At 45.3% G+C, this 15,643-nt stretch overlaps 1 protein-coding gene across 4 annotated transcripts in view; it reads left to right on the plus strand.

The window, feature by feature from the left end:
• The window catches only part of LOC129813666 (major facilitator superfamily domain-containing protein 12-like), a 41,234-nt gene extending 31,964 nt beyond the window's left edge, over positions 1 to 9,270 (plus strand). Inside the window, exons 9-12 of one of the 4 annotated variants that reach the window (XM_055866059.1) lie at positions 4,508 to 4,638; positions 4,790 to 4,855; positions 4,991 to 5,059; positions 6,830 to 9,270. In XM_055866059.1, the coding sequence (XP_055722034.1) occupies positions 4,508 to 4,638; positions 4,790 to 4,855; positions 4,991 to 5,059; positions 6,830 to 6,918 (355 nt within the window). In that variant the 3' untranslated portion in view covers positions 6,919 to 9,270. Of the gene's footprint in view, positions 1 to 4,507; positions 4,639 to 4,789; positions 4,856 to 4,965; positions 5,060 to 6,829 lie in introns of all 4 variants that reach the window. The other 3 variants (XM_055866061.1, XM_055866060.1, XM_055866062.1) reach the window with 3 other exon arrangements.
• Positions 9,271 to 15,643: the final 6,373 nt, after the last annotated feature.

Here is a 15,643-nt window from a genome sequence, read left to right on the forward strand (position 1 = left end):
TCTGGGCTGCATCATGTTAGCTCCACTAACTCACTGCTAGCCTGGGAGTCTGGGCTGCATCATGTTAGCTCCACTAACTCACTGCTAGCCTGTATTGGGAGTCTGGGCTGCATCATGTTAGCCCCACTAACTCACTGCTAGCCTGGGCTGCATCATGTTAGCTCCACTAACTCACTGCTAGCCTGGGAGTCTGGGCTGCATCATGTTAGCTCCACTAACTCACTGCTAGCCTGGGAGTCTGGGCTGCATCATGTTAGCTCCACTAACTCACTGCTAGCCTGGGAGTCTGGGCTGCATCATGTTAGCTCCACCAACTCACTGCTAGCCTGGGAGTCTGGGCTGCATCATGTTAGCTTCACTAACTCACTGCTAGCCTGTATTGGGAGTCTGGGCTGCATCATGTTAGCTCCACTAACTCACTGCTAGCCTGGGAGTCTGGGCTGCATCATGTTAGGTCCACTAACTCACTGCTAGCCTTGGAGTCTGGGCTGCATCATGTTAGCTCCACCAACTCACTGCTAGCCTGGGAGTCTGGGCTGCATCATGTTAGGTCCACTAACTCACTGCTAGCCTGGGAGTCTGGGCTGTACCATGTTAGCTCCACTAACTCACTGCTAGCCTGGGAGTCTGGGCTGCATCATGTTAGCTCCACTAACTCACTGCTAGGCTGGGAGTCTGGGCTGCATCATGTTAGGTCCACTAACTCACTGCTAGGCTGGGAGTCTGGGCTGCATCATGTTAGGTCCACTAACTCACTGCTAGCCTGGGAGTCTGGGCTGCATCATGTTAGCTCCACTAACTCACTGCTAGCCTGGGAGTCTGGGCTGCATCATGTTAGCTCCACTAACTCACTGCTAGCCTGGGAGTCTGGGCTGCATCATGTTAGCTCCACTAACTCACTGCTAGCCTGGGAGTCTGGGCTGCATCATGTTAGCTCCACTAACTCACTGCTAGCCTGTATTGGGAGTCTGGGCTGCATCATGTTAGCCCCACTAACTCACTGCTAGGCTGGGAGTCTGGGCTGCATCATGTTAGCTCCACTAACTCACTGCTAGCCTGGGAGTCTGGGCTGCATCATGTTAGCTCCACTAACTCACTGCTAGCCTGGGAGTCTGGGCTGCATTAGGTCTGCTCCGCTGACTCACTGCTAGGCTGGGAGTCTGGGCTGCATCATGTTAGGTCCACTAACTCACTGCTAGGCTGGGAGTCTGGGCTGCATCATGTTAGGTCCACTAACTCACTGCTAGCCTGGGAGTCTGGGCTGCATCATGTTAGCTCCACTAACTCACTGCTAGCCTGGGAGTCTGGGCTGCATCATGTTAGCTCCACTAACTCACTGCTAGCCTGGGAGTCTGGGCTGCATCATGTTAGCTCCACTAACTCACTTTTAGCCTGGGAGTCTGGGCTGCATCATGTTAGCTCCACTAACTCACTGCTAGCCTGTATTGGGAGTCTGGGCTGCATCATGTTAGCCCCACTAACTCACTGCTAGGCTGGGAGTCTGGGCTGCATCATGTTAGCTCCACTAACTCACTGCTAGCCTGGGAGTCTGGGCTGCATCATGTTAGCTCCACTAACTCACTGCTAGCCTGGGAGTCTGGGCTGCATTAGGTCTGCTCCGCTGACTCACTGCTAGCCTGGGAGTCTGGGCTGCATCATGTTAGCTCCACTAACTCACTGCTAGCCTGGGAGTCTGGACTGCATCATGTTAGCTCCACTAACTTACTGCTAGCCTGGGAGTCTGGGCTGCATCATGTTAGCTCCACTAACTCACTGCTAGCCTGTATTGGGAGTCTGGGCTGCATCATGTTAGCCCCACTAACTCACTGCTAGGCTGGGAGTCTGGGCTGCATCATGTTAGCTCCACTAACTCACTGCTAGCCTGGGAGTCTGGGCTGCATCATGTTAGCTCCACTAACTCACTGCTAGCCTGGGAGTCTGGGCTGCATCATGTTAGCTCCACTAACTCACTGCTAGCCTGGGAGTCTGGGCTGCATCATGTTAGGTCCACTAACTCACTGCTAGCCTGGGAGTCTGGGCTGCATCATGTTAGCCCCACTAACTCACTGCTAGCCTGGGAGTCTGGGCTGCATCATGTTAGCTCCACTAACTCACTGCTAGCCTGGGAGTCTGGGCTGCATCATGTTAGCTCCACTAACTCACTGCTAGCCTGGGAGTCTGGACTGCATCATGTTAGCTCCACTAACTCACTGCTAGCCTGGAAGTCTGGGCTGCATCATGTTAGCTCCACTAACTCACTGCTAGCCTGGGAGTCTGGGCTGTACCATGTTAGCTCCACTAATTCACTGCTATCCTGGGAGTCTGGGCTGCATCATGTTAGCTCCACTAACTCACTGCTAGTCTGCACTGGGAGTCTGGGCTGCATCATGTTAGCTCCACTAACTCACTGCTAGTCTGCATTGGGAGTCTGGGCTGCATCATGTTAGCTCCACTAACTCACTGCTAGCCTGGGAGTCTGGGCTGCATCATGTTAGCTCCACTAACTCACTGCTAGCCTGTACTGGGAGTCTGGGCTGCATCATGTTAGCTCCACTAACTCACTGCTAGCCTGGGAGTCTGGGCTGCATCATGTTAGCTCCACTAACTCACTGCTAGCCTGGGAGTCTGGGCTGCATCATGTTAGCTCCACTAACTCACTGCTAGCCTGGGAGTCTGGGCTGCATCATGTTAGCTCCACTAACTCACTGCTAGCCTGGGAGACTGGACTGCATCATGTTATCCTCCCACTCATGCTGTACAGAAGTGAAAACACTTTAATAATGTAACACGGCATGTAGAAATGTTAAAACTGTTAATTACTGTTGTCAAAACAATGTCCGGTACAGGCTAGAACAATTTACAATACAAGAAAATACTGGTATTTTCCAGCTTGGTAGGCTAACTTTCCTTGCTAGCTGACAGCTGAAGCTCAATTCACTACCCTCTGTACTGTGTTTGTGATTAATATGCAAAATATGCTGATATCAAAGCAGATTGCCACCAAAACCTTTATTCAGTCCCTTATTTGGTCTCAAGTCTCTTCCCAAGATGCTCTATTGTCTCAGTGGACTGACTGTGCTCTGATGGGCCCGCCCCCCTTTTGCCCAGTGCATGAATTCATTACTGGTTAAGAGAGAGCGCACATTTTTATAAATAAAAGAAGCTACTTGTTGATTACTACAATCAAATAAGTCCCAAAAGTAAAGGGAAACTGTTTGCATTTACAGCCCAGTGAAATCAGCCAAAATACACTCAATAACTCAGTACATTCATACACTCCTATACCTAGACTACATATGTATTCACCTGTATTGTGAATAGACCTAGACTACCTATGTATTCACCTGTATTGTGAATAGACCTAGACTACCTATGTATTCACCTGTATTGTGAATAGACCTAGACTACCTATGTATTCACCTGTATTGTGAATAGACCTAGACTACCTATGTATTCACCTGTATTGTGAATAGACCTAGACTACCTATGTATTCACCTGTATTGTGAATAGACCTAGACTACCTATGTATTCACCTGTATTGTGAATAGACCTAGACTACATATGTATTCACCTGTATTGTGAATAGACCTAGACTACCTATGTATTCACCTGTATTGTGAATAGACCTAGACTACCTATGTATTCACCTGTATTGTGAATAGACCTAGACTACCTATGTATTCACCTGTATTGTGAATAGACCTAGACTACATATGTATTCACCTGTATTGTGAATAGACCTAGACTACATATGTATTCACCTGTATTGTGAATAGACCTAGACTACATATGTATTCACCTGTATTGTGAATAGACCTAGACTACATATGTATTCACCTGTATTGTGAATAGACCTAGACTACCTATGTATTCACCTGTATTGTGAATAGACCTAGACTACCTATGTATTCACCTGTATTGTGAATACTCTCCCCCCTCTGTCTCTCTCCCTCTCCCCCACCCCTCTGTCTCTCTCCCTCTCCCCCACCCCTCTGTCTCTCTCCCTCTCCCCCACCCCTCTGTCTCTCTCCCTCTCCCCCACCCCTCTGTCTCTCTCCCTCTCCCCCACCCCTCTGTCTCTCTCCCTCTCCCCCACCCCTCTGTCTCTCTCCCTCTCCCCCACCCCTCTGTCTCTCTCCCTCTCCCCCACCCCTCTGTCTCTCTCCCTCTCCCCCACCCCTCTGTCTCTCTCCTTCTCCCCCACCCCTCTGTTTCTCTCCCTCTCCCTCTCCCCCCTCTGTCTCTCTCCCTCCCCCCCACCCCTCTGTTTCTCTCCCTCTCCCCCCTCTGTCTCTCTCCCTCCCCCCCCACCCCTCTGTTTCTCTCCCTCTCCCCCCTCTGTTTCTCTCCCTCTCCCTCTCCCCCCTCTGTCTCTCTCCCTCTCCCCCACCCCTCTGTCTCTCTCCCTCTCCCCCACCCCTCTGTCTCCCTCCCTCTCCCCCACCCCTCTGTCTCCCTCCCTCTCCCCCACCCCACTCTGTCTCCCTCCGTGTCTCTGTCCATCAGTACTCAGGTCTGCTGTCCAGCGTGTGTGTGGTACTACCACTATGTCATGGTCATAGCAACAGGGGGCGTGGCCGTGGTAGCAGCTCTCAGTCTCTGTACCATCCTCGTCTGGCCTGTCAGGATCGTCCGCCGTGAGTTTCATCACATTACATTTTAACTATAAAGTCAACTCTGATACGGTTGTTTTTTCAGGGTCTCTTTTTAGCCTACCGAAGGGCTAGTCTTCCTTTCGGACGTTCATGTAATGATACGCTACAAGTGCTGATTGGTTTCCTCTTTCAGAGACAGACGTGAAGAACATAGACAATCCTAACTACGATTGGGTGGTTCCAGTGGGGCGGGGCCAGGGTGAGGGCTTTCAGACATTTTACTCAACAAATCCCTTCTCACGGAGTTCCGTCACATCCAGCATATCAGTAGATTTGTTTTACACCTTGCTTCAACCCTAATGCTTTCAGGTGTGGTGCTGTTTTCCTCTTCCAGACTCTGGCAAGAAGAACCAACACAAGGAGAACATAGACAACCCTAACTACACTCAGGAAGCGGGGCAGGGTGATTGTGCTAGTGTTAGGGCTTAGGGCTGGTGCTGGGCCTTATAACATTTACTAAACAAATCGAAATCAAATCAAGTAAAAATCTAATTTGAAATATTGATTGCCCTACCTGAGGCGGAAGGTTGGCCTACCTGAGGCGGAAGGTTGGCCTACCTGAGGCGGAAGGTTGGCCTACCTGAGGCGGAAGGTTGGCCTACCTGAGGCGGAAGGTTGGCCTACCTGAGGCGGAAGGTTGGCCTACCTGAGGCGGAAGGTTGCCCTACCTGAGGCGGAAGGTTGGCCTACCTGAGGCGGAAGGTTGGCCTACCTGAGGCGGAAGGTTGGCCTACCTGAGGCGGAAGGTTGGCCTACCTGAGGCGGAAGGTTGGCCTACCTGAGGCGGAAGGTTGGCCTACCTGAGGCGGAAGGTTGGCCTACCTGAGGCGGAAGGTTGGCCTACCTGAGGCGGAAGGTTGGCCTACCTGAGGCGGAAGGTTGGCCTACCTGAGGCGGAAGGTTGGCCTACCTGAGGCGGAAGGTTGGCCTACCTGAGGCGGAAGGTTGGCCTACCTGAGGCGGAAGGTTGGCCTACCTGAGGCGGAAGGTTGGCCTACCTGAGGCGGAAGGTTGGCCTACCTGAGGCGGAAGGTTGGCCTACCTGAGGCGGAAGGTTGGCCTACCTGAGGCGGAAGGTTGGCCTACCTGAGGCGGAAGGTTGCCCTACCTGAGGCGGAAGGTTGCCCTACCTGAGGCGGAAGGTTGCCCTACCTGAGGCGGAAGGTTGCCCTACCTGAGGCGGAAGGTTGGCCTACCTGAGGCGGAAGGTTGGCCTACCTGAGGCGGATGGTTGGCCTTCCACAATCTGACAAGAACAACTTAGACAATCCCGACTACACAGGGTGCGGCTGAGGGGCCGGTAGGTCTGATGGTGTAGGCCTTATCACATTTAAATAAAATAATTTTTAAAATTTACAATTACATTCAGCATTAGTATGTTTGATTGGATCTGATGATTGACTAATAATAGGACTGAACTGTAATGAATGACTATTATAATAATAATAATAATAATAGGATTGAACTGTAATGAATGACTATTATAATAATAAGACTGAACTGTAATGAATGACTATTATAATATGATTGAACTGTAATGAATGACTATTATAATAATAGGATTGAACTGTAATGAATGACTATTATAATAGGATTGAACTGTAATGAATGACTATTATAATAATAAGACTGAACTGTAATGAATGACTATTATAATAATAGGATTGAACTGTAATGAATGACTATAATAATAATAGGATTGAACTGTAATGAATGACTATTATAATAATAGGATTGAACTGTAATGAATGACTATTATTAATAGGATTGAACTGTAATGAATGACTATAATAATAATAGGATTGAACTGTAATGAATGACTATTATAATAATATTATGGAGACCAGATTCATTTCCAAATCGTTTTTATTTTTGATATCTATCACTATACTGAATTAGAAGTTATTTTCTGTCCAGCTCTGTCAGTTCTTGATCCAGCGTATCCATTGACTGCCTTTCATGTGATTGTAAACGCTGTTGGTTGGACAGTTAATTGATTGATCCTAATAAATACAAAAATAGACGACACTTTTCAACTAACTTCCTGATTCACTGAATGACTACGTAAGAGTGTGTCTGGCTGGTGTCAACGTTCGCTTTATTATCTATTATGATTGACATGTCTCTCTGTGTCTCTGTCTCTCTGTGTCTCTGTCCCTCTGTCTCTTTGCAGGTCTGCCTTACATCTCAGGTCTGATGGGCAGCGAGGATCAGGACATCTCTGAGGACAACTCTTACCAGCCTAGACCAACGGTCAACTAAGGAACTATGGCTGGCGGAGGTATGGTGTACAGGGTTAACTAGGCCCTGCTCTACTGAAGCAGAGACCAGGATCCGGGGCTCTACTGAAGCAGAGACCAGGATCCGGGGCTCTACTGAAGCAGAGACCAGGATCCGGGGCTCTACTGAAGCAGAGACCAGGACCCGGGGCCTCTACTGAAGCAGAGACCAGGATCCGGGGCTCTACTGAAGCAGAGACCAGCCAGTCCCACTTATGGTGAATAACCACTGCAGAACCCAGCCTGTCTCTTCAGGGATTATAGTTTAGCTCTGGCCTCTCCAGAACCTCTCCAGAACCTCTCCAGAACCTCTCCAGAACCTCTCCAGGGCCTCTCCAGAACCTCTCCAGAACCTCTCCAGAACCTCTCCAGAACCTCTCCAGGGCCTCTCCAGAACCTCTCCAGAACCTCTCCAGGACTCACTCAGGCATCTTAAAACTCTCAACTGGAACAACAAACATTTAGACTGAAAAGTCATCTCACCGCAGTGTTCACAAACAGCCAACTGGACTAACAGAGGTTCCTCTGAACTGAAAGAATCAGGAGACTTTCCTTCTGGAACCTGACCAATAACTGTTCTGTACTGTAGGTGAGTTGGGTTGAACAGTAGCCATTATGTCCCATTTCTACTATAGATAAAAACGTTGCTTGGCTGTCGCAGAGTATCGGTCAATACGGTGTACACTATTACTGTCAACATGAGGGAGGCTATACAGTAACAGTCCATTCTATCGCTCTCTCTTTCAATCAGCACCTTCTCACAGTCATACTGCAGTTGGTTCAATCGGTTGATTCAGTCGGTTGATTCAGTCGGGTGATTCAATCGGTTGATTCAGTCGGTTGATTCAGTTGGTTGGTTCAGGCGGTTGGTTCAAGCGGTTGGTTCAGTCGGGTTGGTTCAGTCGGGTTGGTTCAGTCGGGTTGGTTCAGTCGGGTTGGTTCAGTCGGGTTGGTTCAGTCGGGTTGGTTCAGTCGGGTTGGTTCAGTCGGGTTGGTTCAGTCGGGTTGGTTCAGTCGGGTTGATTCAGTCGGGTTGATTCAGTCAGGTTGATTCAGTCAGGTTGTTTCAGTCAGGTTGTTTCAGTCAGGTTGGTTCAGTCAGGTTGGTTCAGTTCAACAGTGCCTATATGATTGAGTATATATCTACGCTGACACACATGGGTCCAGAAGACTTACATACCACTCTAGAGAAAATTCCTATAATACACTATTATTCCATCTCTTGTGAATGTCCCCCAAAAAATACATTATTGAACTTAATTGACACACTATTCATACTGCTTACAGCCCACTGGGCATACACTGGTTGATTCAGCGTTGTTTCAACGTCATTTCAATGAAATGACATTGAACCAACGTTGAATGGACGTTGAATGGACGTCTGCCCAGTGGGAGGTGCCATGTCATTAGAACAGCTGTTGTTTTGAGGTACGGTGTCTTTTGTAAATGTACCTATTGTTTGTTTTATTACAGGGAACATTTAATTCCAGTGTGGTACTCATTGAAGTGTTGTAGTAGTAATACGCCGTTGTGTTGCATTAAACTACATCATATTGTGTGTTTTTGATGACATGTTCTAATGTAAATTACATTGCATTGTAAAATAAGGATTTGCGTGAGGGGCCATTTATTACATTTAAAACGAATCAGGATTTAAGCAGAAGCTTGTGTGAAAAGGGATACTTTGCAATATGGATAAACTGAATGGAATGTATACTGAGCAAAAATATAAACGCGACAATTTCAACCATTTTACTGAGTTACTGTTCATATGAATTCATTAGGGCCTAATCTATGGATTTCACGTGACTGCACAGGGGCAAAGCCATGGGGGGACCTTGGCAAAGGAGAAATGCTCACTAACGGGGATGTAAACAAATTGGTGCTCAACTTGAGAGAAATAATGTTTTTGTGCGTATGGAACATTTCTGGGATTATTATTTTTTTTTAGCTCATGTAACATGGGACCAACACTTTTCCATGTTGTGTTTTTATATTTTTTGTTCGGTATATATGAATAGTAGAATATATTTTCTGGTGATACTCCGGTTACTGGACAGACAGAGATGATTCTACGTCTCAAACAATAGAACTACAATCATTAGAGTAGAAATCATTCTGATTCTATGGGGAAAACATTCTGCACACGGCGACTAGGAAACTGACTGATAGGAAAACATTTTATCTCTCATTGCTTTTTATTTCCAATATATTGCGACGTTACTTTTTTCCCCCCTACAGTTTGTCTCTGTTTATCATGTTCATTCATTGGGAAGTGATTTTCTTCCCTACAGTTTATCATGCTCATTGAAGTATATTAAACATATTTCATACACTGTGTGTTGATTTGTCTACCTTTCTAGAATAATCCTCCACATTAACACACAGCGCATCTTATTGGTTAGTGGGGAAGGAGGGCCCCTCTCACCCCGCCCCAACCTCTCACCCCTCCCTCTCAGCCCTCCCCTCCCTCTCACCCTGCCCCTCCCTCTCACCCCGCCCCTCCCTCTCACCCCGCCCCTCCCTCTCACCCCGCCCCAACCTCTCACCCCGCCTCCTCTCACCCCGCCCCTCCCTCTCACCCCGCCCCTCCCTCTCATCCCTCCCTCTCACCCTGCCCTGCCCCTCCCTCTCACCCCGCCCCTCCCTCTCATCCCTCCCTCTCACCCTGCCCTGCCCCTCCCTCTCACCCCGCCCCAACCTCTCACCCCTCCCTCTCACCCCGCCCCTCTCATCCCTCTCACCCCTCCCTCTCACCCTGCCCCTCCCTCTCATCCCTCTCACCCCGCCCCTCCCTCTCATCCCTCCCTCTCACCCTGCCCTGCCCCTCCCTCTCACCCCGCCCCTCTCATCCCTCTCACCCCTCCCTCTCACCCCGCCCCCCCCCCTCTCATCCCTCTCACCCCGCCCCTCTCATCCCTCTCACCCCTCCCTCTCACCCTGCCCCTCCCTCTCATCCCTCTCACCCCGCCCCTCCCTCTCATCCCTCCCTCTCACCCTGCCCTGCCCCTCCCTCTCACCCCGCCCCAACCTCTCACCCCTCCCTCTCACCCCTCCCTCTCACCCTGCCCCTCCCTACCTCTCACCCTTCCCTCTCACCCCGAGAGGGTTTATGGGAAAACTAGCAACTTGTAAACAATGATCCATTCTTATAAGTGAATACTATTTTAATAGTAATGTTAAATAATACACATTGGCTGTTAAGCCAAGTATATTAGGACTGTTGCCTCCCATTTAAGTTTGTGATGGTAATGACGTTTGTTTTTTAATTATAATTACTAGGTGGAGTTTGCTACAGTATAGCCTAGCTTTTAGCTAGCAGCTCTTCTAGCTAAACAATACACTCCACCTAGCTTTTAGCTAGCAGCTCTGTAAGCTAGCTTGACTTGCTAGAAAGTTATAGAAACAAGTTGAGGAAAAAGTAACTAAACAAAACATGTTTTATTATCATCTGAAACAGTATGTTCCTCCTGTCTTGAATGAAAAGGTCATATATTTTTCAATCTCCCCAAATGAATGCAATCCCTGATGAGAGCCTGTCCAGTAGCGGAACGAGACCACGGGAGGTTGGTGGCACCTTAATATGGGAGGACAGGCTCGTGGTAATGGCTGGAGCAGAATGGGTGAAATGGCATCAAATACATGGTTTCCATTGTGTTTGATTTCATTCCATTCACTCCCTTCTGGACATACTGTATTCTACAACCACTGTGATTATTAGTATTTGACCCTGCTGGTCATCTACGAACATCTTGGCCATGTTGTTATAATCTCCACCCGGCACAGCCAGAAGAGGACTGGCCACCCCTCAGAGCCTGGTTTCTTTCTAGGTTTCTTCCTAGGTGGGAGTTTTTCCTAGCCATTGTGCTTCTATATCTGCATTGCTTGCCTTTTGGGGTTTTAGGCTGGGTTTCTGTATAGCACTTTGAGACATCCGCTGTAAAAAGGGCTTTATAAATACATTTGATTGATTGATTGATCCAGTATGGCGCCATTTGAACAGATTAGAAATAATTAGTAGGACAAGCGTTAATCCTCATTGTGATGTCTCCAGATTGAGTTTAGATGTAGTATAACATTAGCTAGCTAGCTAAGATTGAGGGTAGAGCACCAAATTGTTAGCTAGCTAACGTTAGCATTGCTAGCTATTTCTGACAAACATTGCTAGCTGATGGCATCATTGCCATCTCTCTAAAGTAAACTTGATGACTTCATAATGATGGCAAAGTTGTTTTCCATTAATTATTTGTCTACTTTAGCAATGTCATTGTATTTCCAGGCCACTATAGTGTACATTTGACAAGACAGTCATTAGCCACCGTTCAGAAAGACTTGACAGTAATTATCAGCCGGACATCAATATGCCAGTTCTGTACAACTCTCCAGTTGTCATTACAATAACAGGCCACCAGGTGGCGATAGTTGCTCGCTCTCTCTCTTTCTCTTTCTCTCCCTTTCTCCCTTTCTCTCTCTTTCTCTCTTTCTCTTTCTCTCTCTCTCTCTCTCTCTCTCTCTCTCTCTCTCTTTCTCTCTTTCTCTTTCTCTCTTTCTCTCTCTCTCTCTCTCTCTCTCTTTCTCCCTTTCTCCCTCTCTCTCTTTCTCCCTTTCTCCCTTTCTCTCCCTTTCTCTCCCTTTCTCTCCCTTTCTCTCCCTTTCTCTCCCTTTCTCTCCCTTTCTCTCCCTTTCTCTCCCTGTCTCTGTCTCTGTCTCTGTCTCTGTCTCTGTCTCTGTCTCTGTCTCTGTCTCTGTCTCTCTCTCTCTCTGTTTCTCTCTCTGTTTCTCTCTCTGTTTCTCTCTCTCTCTCTCTCTCTCTCTGTTTCTCTCTCTGTTTCTCTCTCTCTCTCTCTCTCTCTCTGTCTCTCTCTCTCTCTCTCTCTCTCTCTGTCTCTGTCTCTGTCTCTGTCTCTCTCTGTCTCTGTCTCTCTCTCTCTCTGTCTCTGTCTCTCTCTCTGTCTCTCTCTCTCTCTGTCTCTGTTTCTCTCTCTCTCTCTCTGTCTCTCTCTCTGTCTCTCTCTCTGTCTCTCTCTCTGTCTCTCTCTCTGTCTCTCTCTCTGTCTCTCTCTCTGTCTCTCTCTCTGTCTCTCTCTCTGTCTCTCTCTCTGTCTCTCTCTCTGTCTCTCTCTCTGTCTCTCTCTCTGTCTCTCTCTCTGTCTCTCTCTCTGTCTCTCTCTCTGTCTCTCTCTCTGTCTCTCTCTCTGTCTCTCTCTCTGTCTCTCTCTCTGTCTCTCTCTCTGTCTCTCTCTCTGTCTCTGTCTCTGTCTCTGTCTCTGTCTCTGTTCTCGTGTGTAAACCCCTCCAATAAGCACAGTGACTGGAGGGAAAGTCAACCTCTAGTTGATTAAAATCACATTCACATTAAACCTAGAGAATAAATCACAGAACACATGTTCATATGACTCCTATTAGAATACCAATAAACTCTGATTGGACTAATGTTTAGAACCTCTAGTAATGGGGCTGACTTATTGGCTTGGCTACAGTGTATTGTTAGAGATAGAAGTATGAATGTGTCCCAAATGGACACCCTATTCCCTAAATAGTGCACAACCAGCAGTGCTCTATGTAGAGAAAATGGTACCATTTGAAACACAACCAATAACTAGGCCTGCCTAATGGCTATTTGAAATACCTTGAGGGGTGTAAGTATTAAAAAGGTATTTTACAATGACTGAAGAGGGCCATTTCAAAGACCATTTAATTATCATTGTCAGAGGATACTGAAGACAATGTTGTAGAAAAAAAAACGGCATTTATAATAATTGTGAACCACATCGTATGTGATTGTTTCTACTGGCTCTGCCTAAGGCCCAGGCTCTGTGACACGGGGAGTAGACTTCACCTCTGCTCTGCAGGATGATTGAATCGGCTGCTCTCTCTCTCTCTCTCTCTGCATTGGTCGGCTACGTCCGTGGCAGCGATGGGATATTCTCCCTGGTTATCAAAGCTTCTTCCCAATAACACGGCAGTTCTATCTACATTCCCTTCTCCACACAGAAAATATAAAAATATCTCTAATTGACAACAGGAGCATTATTTGTTTCTAGTTAGCAGACAGTCTGTTAGTAATGGAGAGAGAATACAGTCTGTTAGTAATGGAGAGAGAATACAGTCTGTTAGTAATGGAGAGAGAATACAGTCTGTTAGTAATGGAGAGAGAATACAGTCTGTTAGTAATGGAGAGAGAATACAGTCTGTTAGTAATGGAGAGAGAATACAGTCTGTTAGTAATGGAGACAGAATACAGTCTGGTAGTAATGGAGAGAGAGAATACAGTCTGTTAGTAATGAAGACAGAATACAGTCTGTTAATAATGAAGACAGAATACAGTCTGTTAGTAATGAAGAGAGAATACAGTCTGTTAGTAATGAAGACAGAATACAGTCTGTTAGTAATGAAGACAGAATACAGTCTGTTAGTAATGAAGACAGAATACAGTCTGTTAGTAATGGAGACAGAATACAGTCTGTTAGTAATGAAGACAGAATACAGTCTGTTAGTAATGAAGACAGAATACAGTCTGTTAGTAATGGAGACAGAATACAGTCTGTTAGTAATGAAGAGAGAATACAGTCTGTTAGTAATGGAGAGAGAATACAGTCTGTTAGTAATGAAGAATACAGTCTGTTAGTAATGGAGAGAGAATACAGTCTGTTAGTAATGAAGACAGAATACAGTCTGTTAGTAATGGAGAGAGAATACAGTCTGTTAGTAATGAAGAGAGAATACAGTCTGTTAGTAATGAAGAATACAGTCTGTTAGTAATGGAGAGAGAATACAGTCTGTTAGTAATGAAGAGAGAATACAGTCTGTTAGTAATGAAGAGAGAATACAGTCTGGTAGTAATGAAGAATACAGTCTGTTAGTAATGGAGAATACAGTCTGTTAGTAATGAAGAATACAGTCTGTTAGTAATGAAGACAGAATACAGTCTGTTAGTAATGAAGAATACAGTCTGTTAGTAATGAAGAATACAGTCTGTTAGTAATGAAGAATAGAGTCTGTTAGTAATGGAGAGAGAATACAGTCTGTTAGTAATGAAGACAGAATACAGTCTGTTAGTAATGAAGACAGAATACAGTCTGTTAGTAATGAAGAATACAGTATGTTAGTAATGAAGAATACAGTCTGTTAGTAATGAAGAATACAGTCTGTTAGTAATGGAGAGAGAATACAGTCTGTTAGTAATGGAGAGAGAATACAGTCTGTTAGTAATGAAGACAGAATACAGTCTGTTAGTAATGAAGACAGAATACAGTCTGTTAGTAATGAAGACAGAATACAGTCTGTTAGTAATGAAGAATACAGTCTGTTAGTAATGAAGAATACAGTCTGTTAGTAATGGAGATAGAATACAGTCTGTTAGTAATGAAGACAGAATACAGTCTGTTAGTAATGAAGACAGAATACAGTCTGTTAGTAATGAAGACAGAATACAGTCTGTTAGTAATGAAGACAGAATACAGTCTGTTAGTAATGAAGACAGAATACAGTCTGTTAGTAATGAAGAATACAGTTTGTTAGTAATGGAGAGAGAATACAGTCTGTTAGTAATGAAGACAGAATACAGTCTGTTAGTAATGAAGACAGAATACAGTCTGTTAGTAATGGAGAGAGAATACAGTCTGTTAGTAATGAAGACAGAATACAGTCTGTTAGTAATGAAGACAGAATACAGTCTGTTAGTAATGGAGAATACAGTCTGTTAGTAATGAAGAATACAGTCTGTTAGTAATGAAGACAGAATACAGTCTGTTAGTAATGAAGAATACAGTCTGTTAGTAATGAAGAATACAGTCTGTTAGTAATGAAGAATACAGTCTGTTAGTAATGGAGAGAGAATACAGTCTGTTAGTAATGAAGACAGAATACAGTCTGTTAGTAATGAAGACAGAATACAGTCTGTTAGTAATGAAGACAGAATACAGTCTGTTAGTAATGAAGACAGAATACAGTCTGTTAGTAATGAAGACAGAATACAGTCTGTTAGTAATGAAGAATACAGTCTGTTAGTAATGAAGAATACAGTCTGTTAGTAATGGAGAGAGAATACAGTCTGTTAGTAATGAAGACAGAATACAGTCTGTTAGTAATGAAGACAGAATACAGTCTGTTAGTAATGAAGACAGAATACAGTCTGTTAGTAATGAAGACAGAATACAGTCTGTTAGTAATGAAGAATACAGTCTGTTAGTAATGAAGAATACAGTCTGTTAGTAATGGAGAGAGAATACAGTCTGTTAGTAATGAAGACAGAATACAGTCTGTTAATAATGAAGACAGAATACAGTCTGTTAGTAATGAAGAGAGAATACAGTCTGTTAGTAATGAAGACAGAATACAGTCTGTTAGTAATGAAGACAGAATACAGTCTGTTAGTAATGAAGACAGAATACAGTCTGTTAGTAATGAAGACAGAATACAGTCTGTTAGTAATGAAGACAGAATACAGTCTGTTAGTAATGGAGAGAGAATACAGTCTGTTAGTAATGAAGAATACAGTCTGTTAGTAATGAAGAGAGAATACAGTCTGTTAGTAATGAAGACAGAATACAGTCTGTTAGTAATGAAGAGAGAATACAGTCTGTTAGTAATGGAGACAGAATACAGTCTGTTAGTAATGAAGACAGAATACAGTCTGTTAGTAATGAAGAGAGAATACAGTCTGTTAGTAATGAAGAGAGAATACAGTCTGTTAGTAATGAAGAGAG

The sequence above is a fragment of the Salvelinus fontinalis genome, chromosome 17 (genome assembly GCF_029448725.1).
Source record: "Salvelinus fontinalis isolate EN_2023a chromosome 17, ASM2944872v1, whole genome shotgun sequence".
Taxonomy (NCBI): Eukaryota; Metazoa; Chordata; class Actinopteri; order Salmoniformes; family Salmonidae; genus Salvelinus; species Salvelinus fontinalis.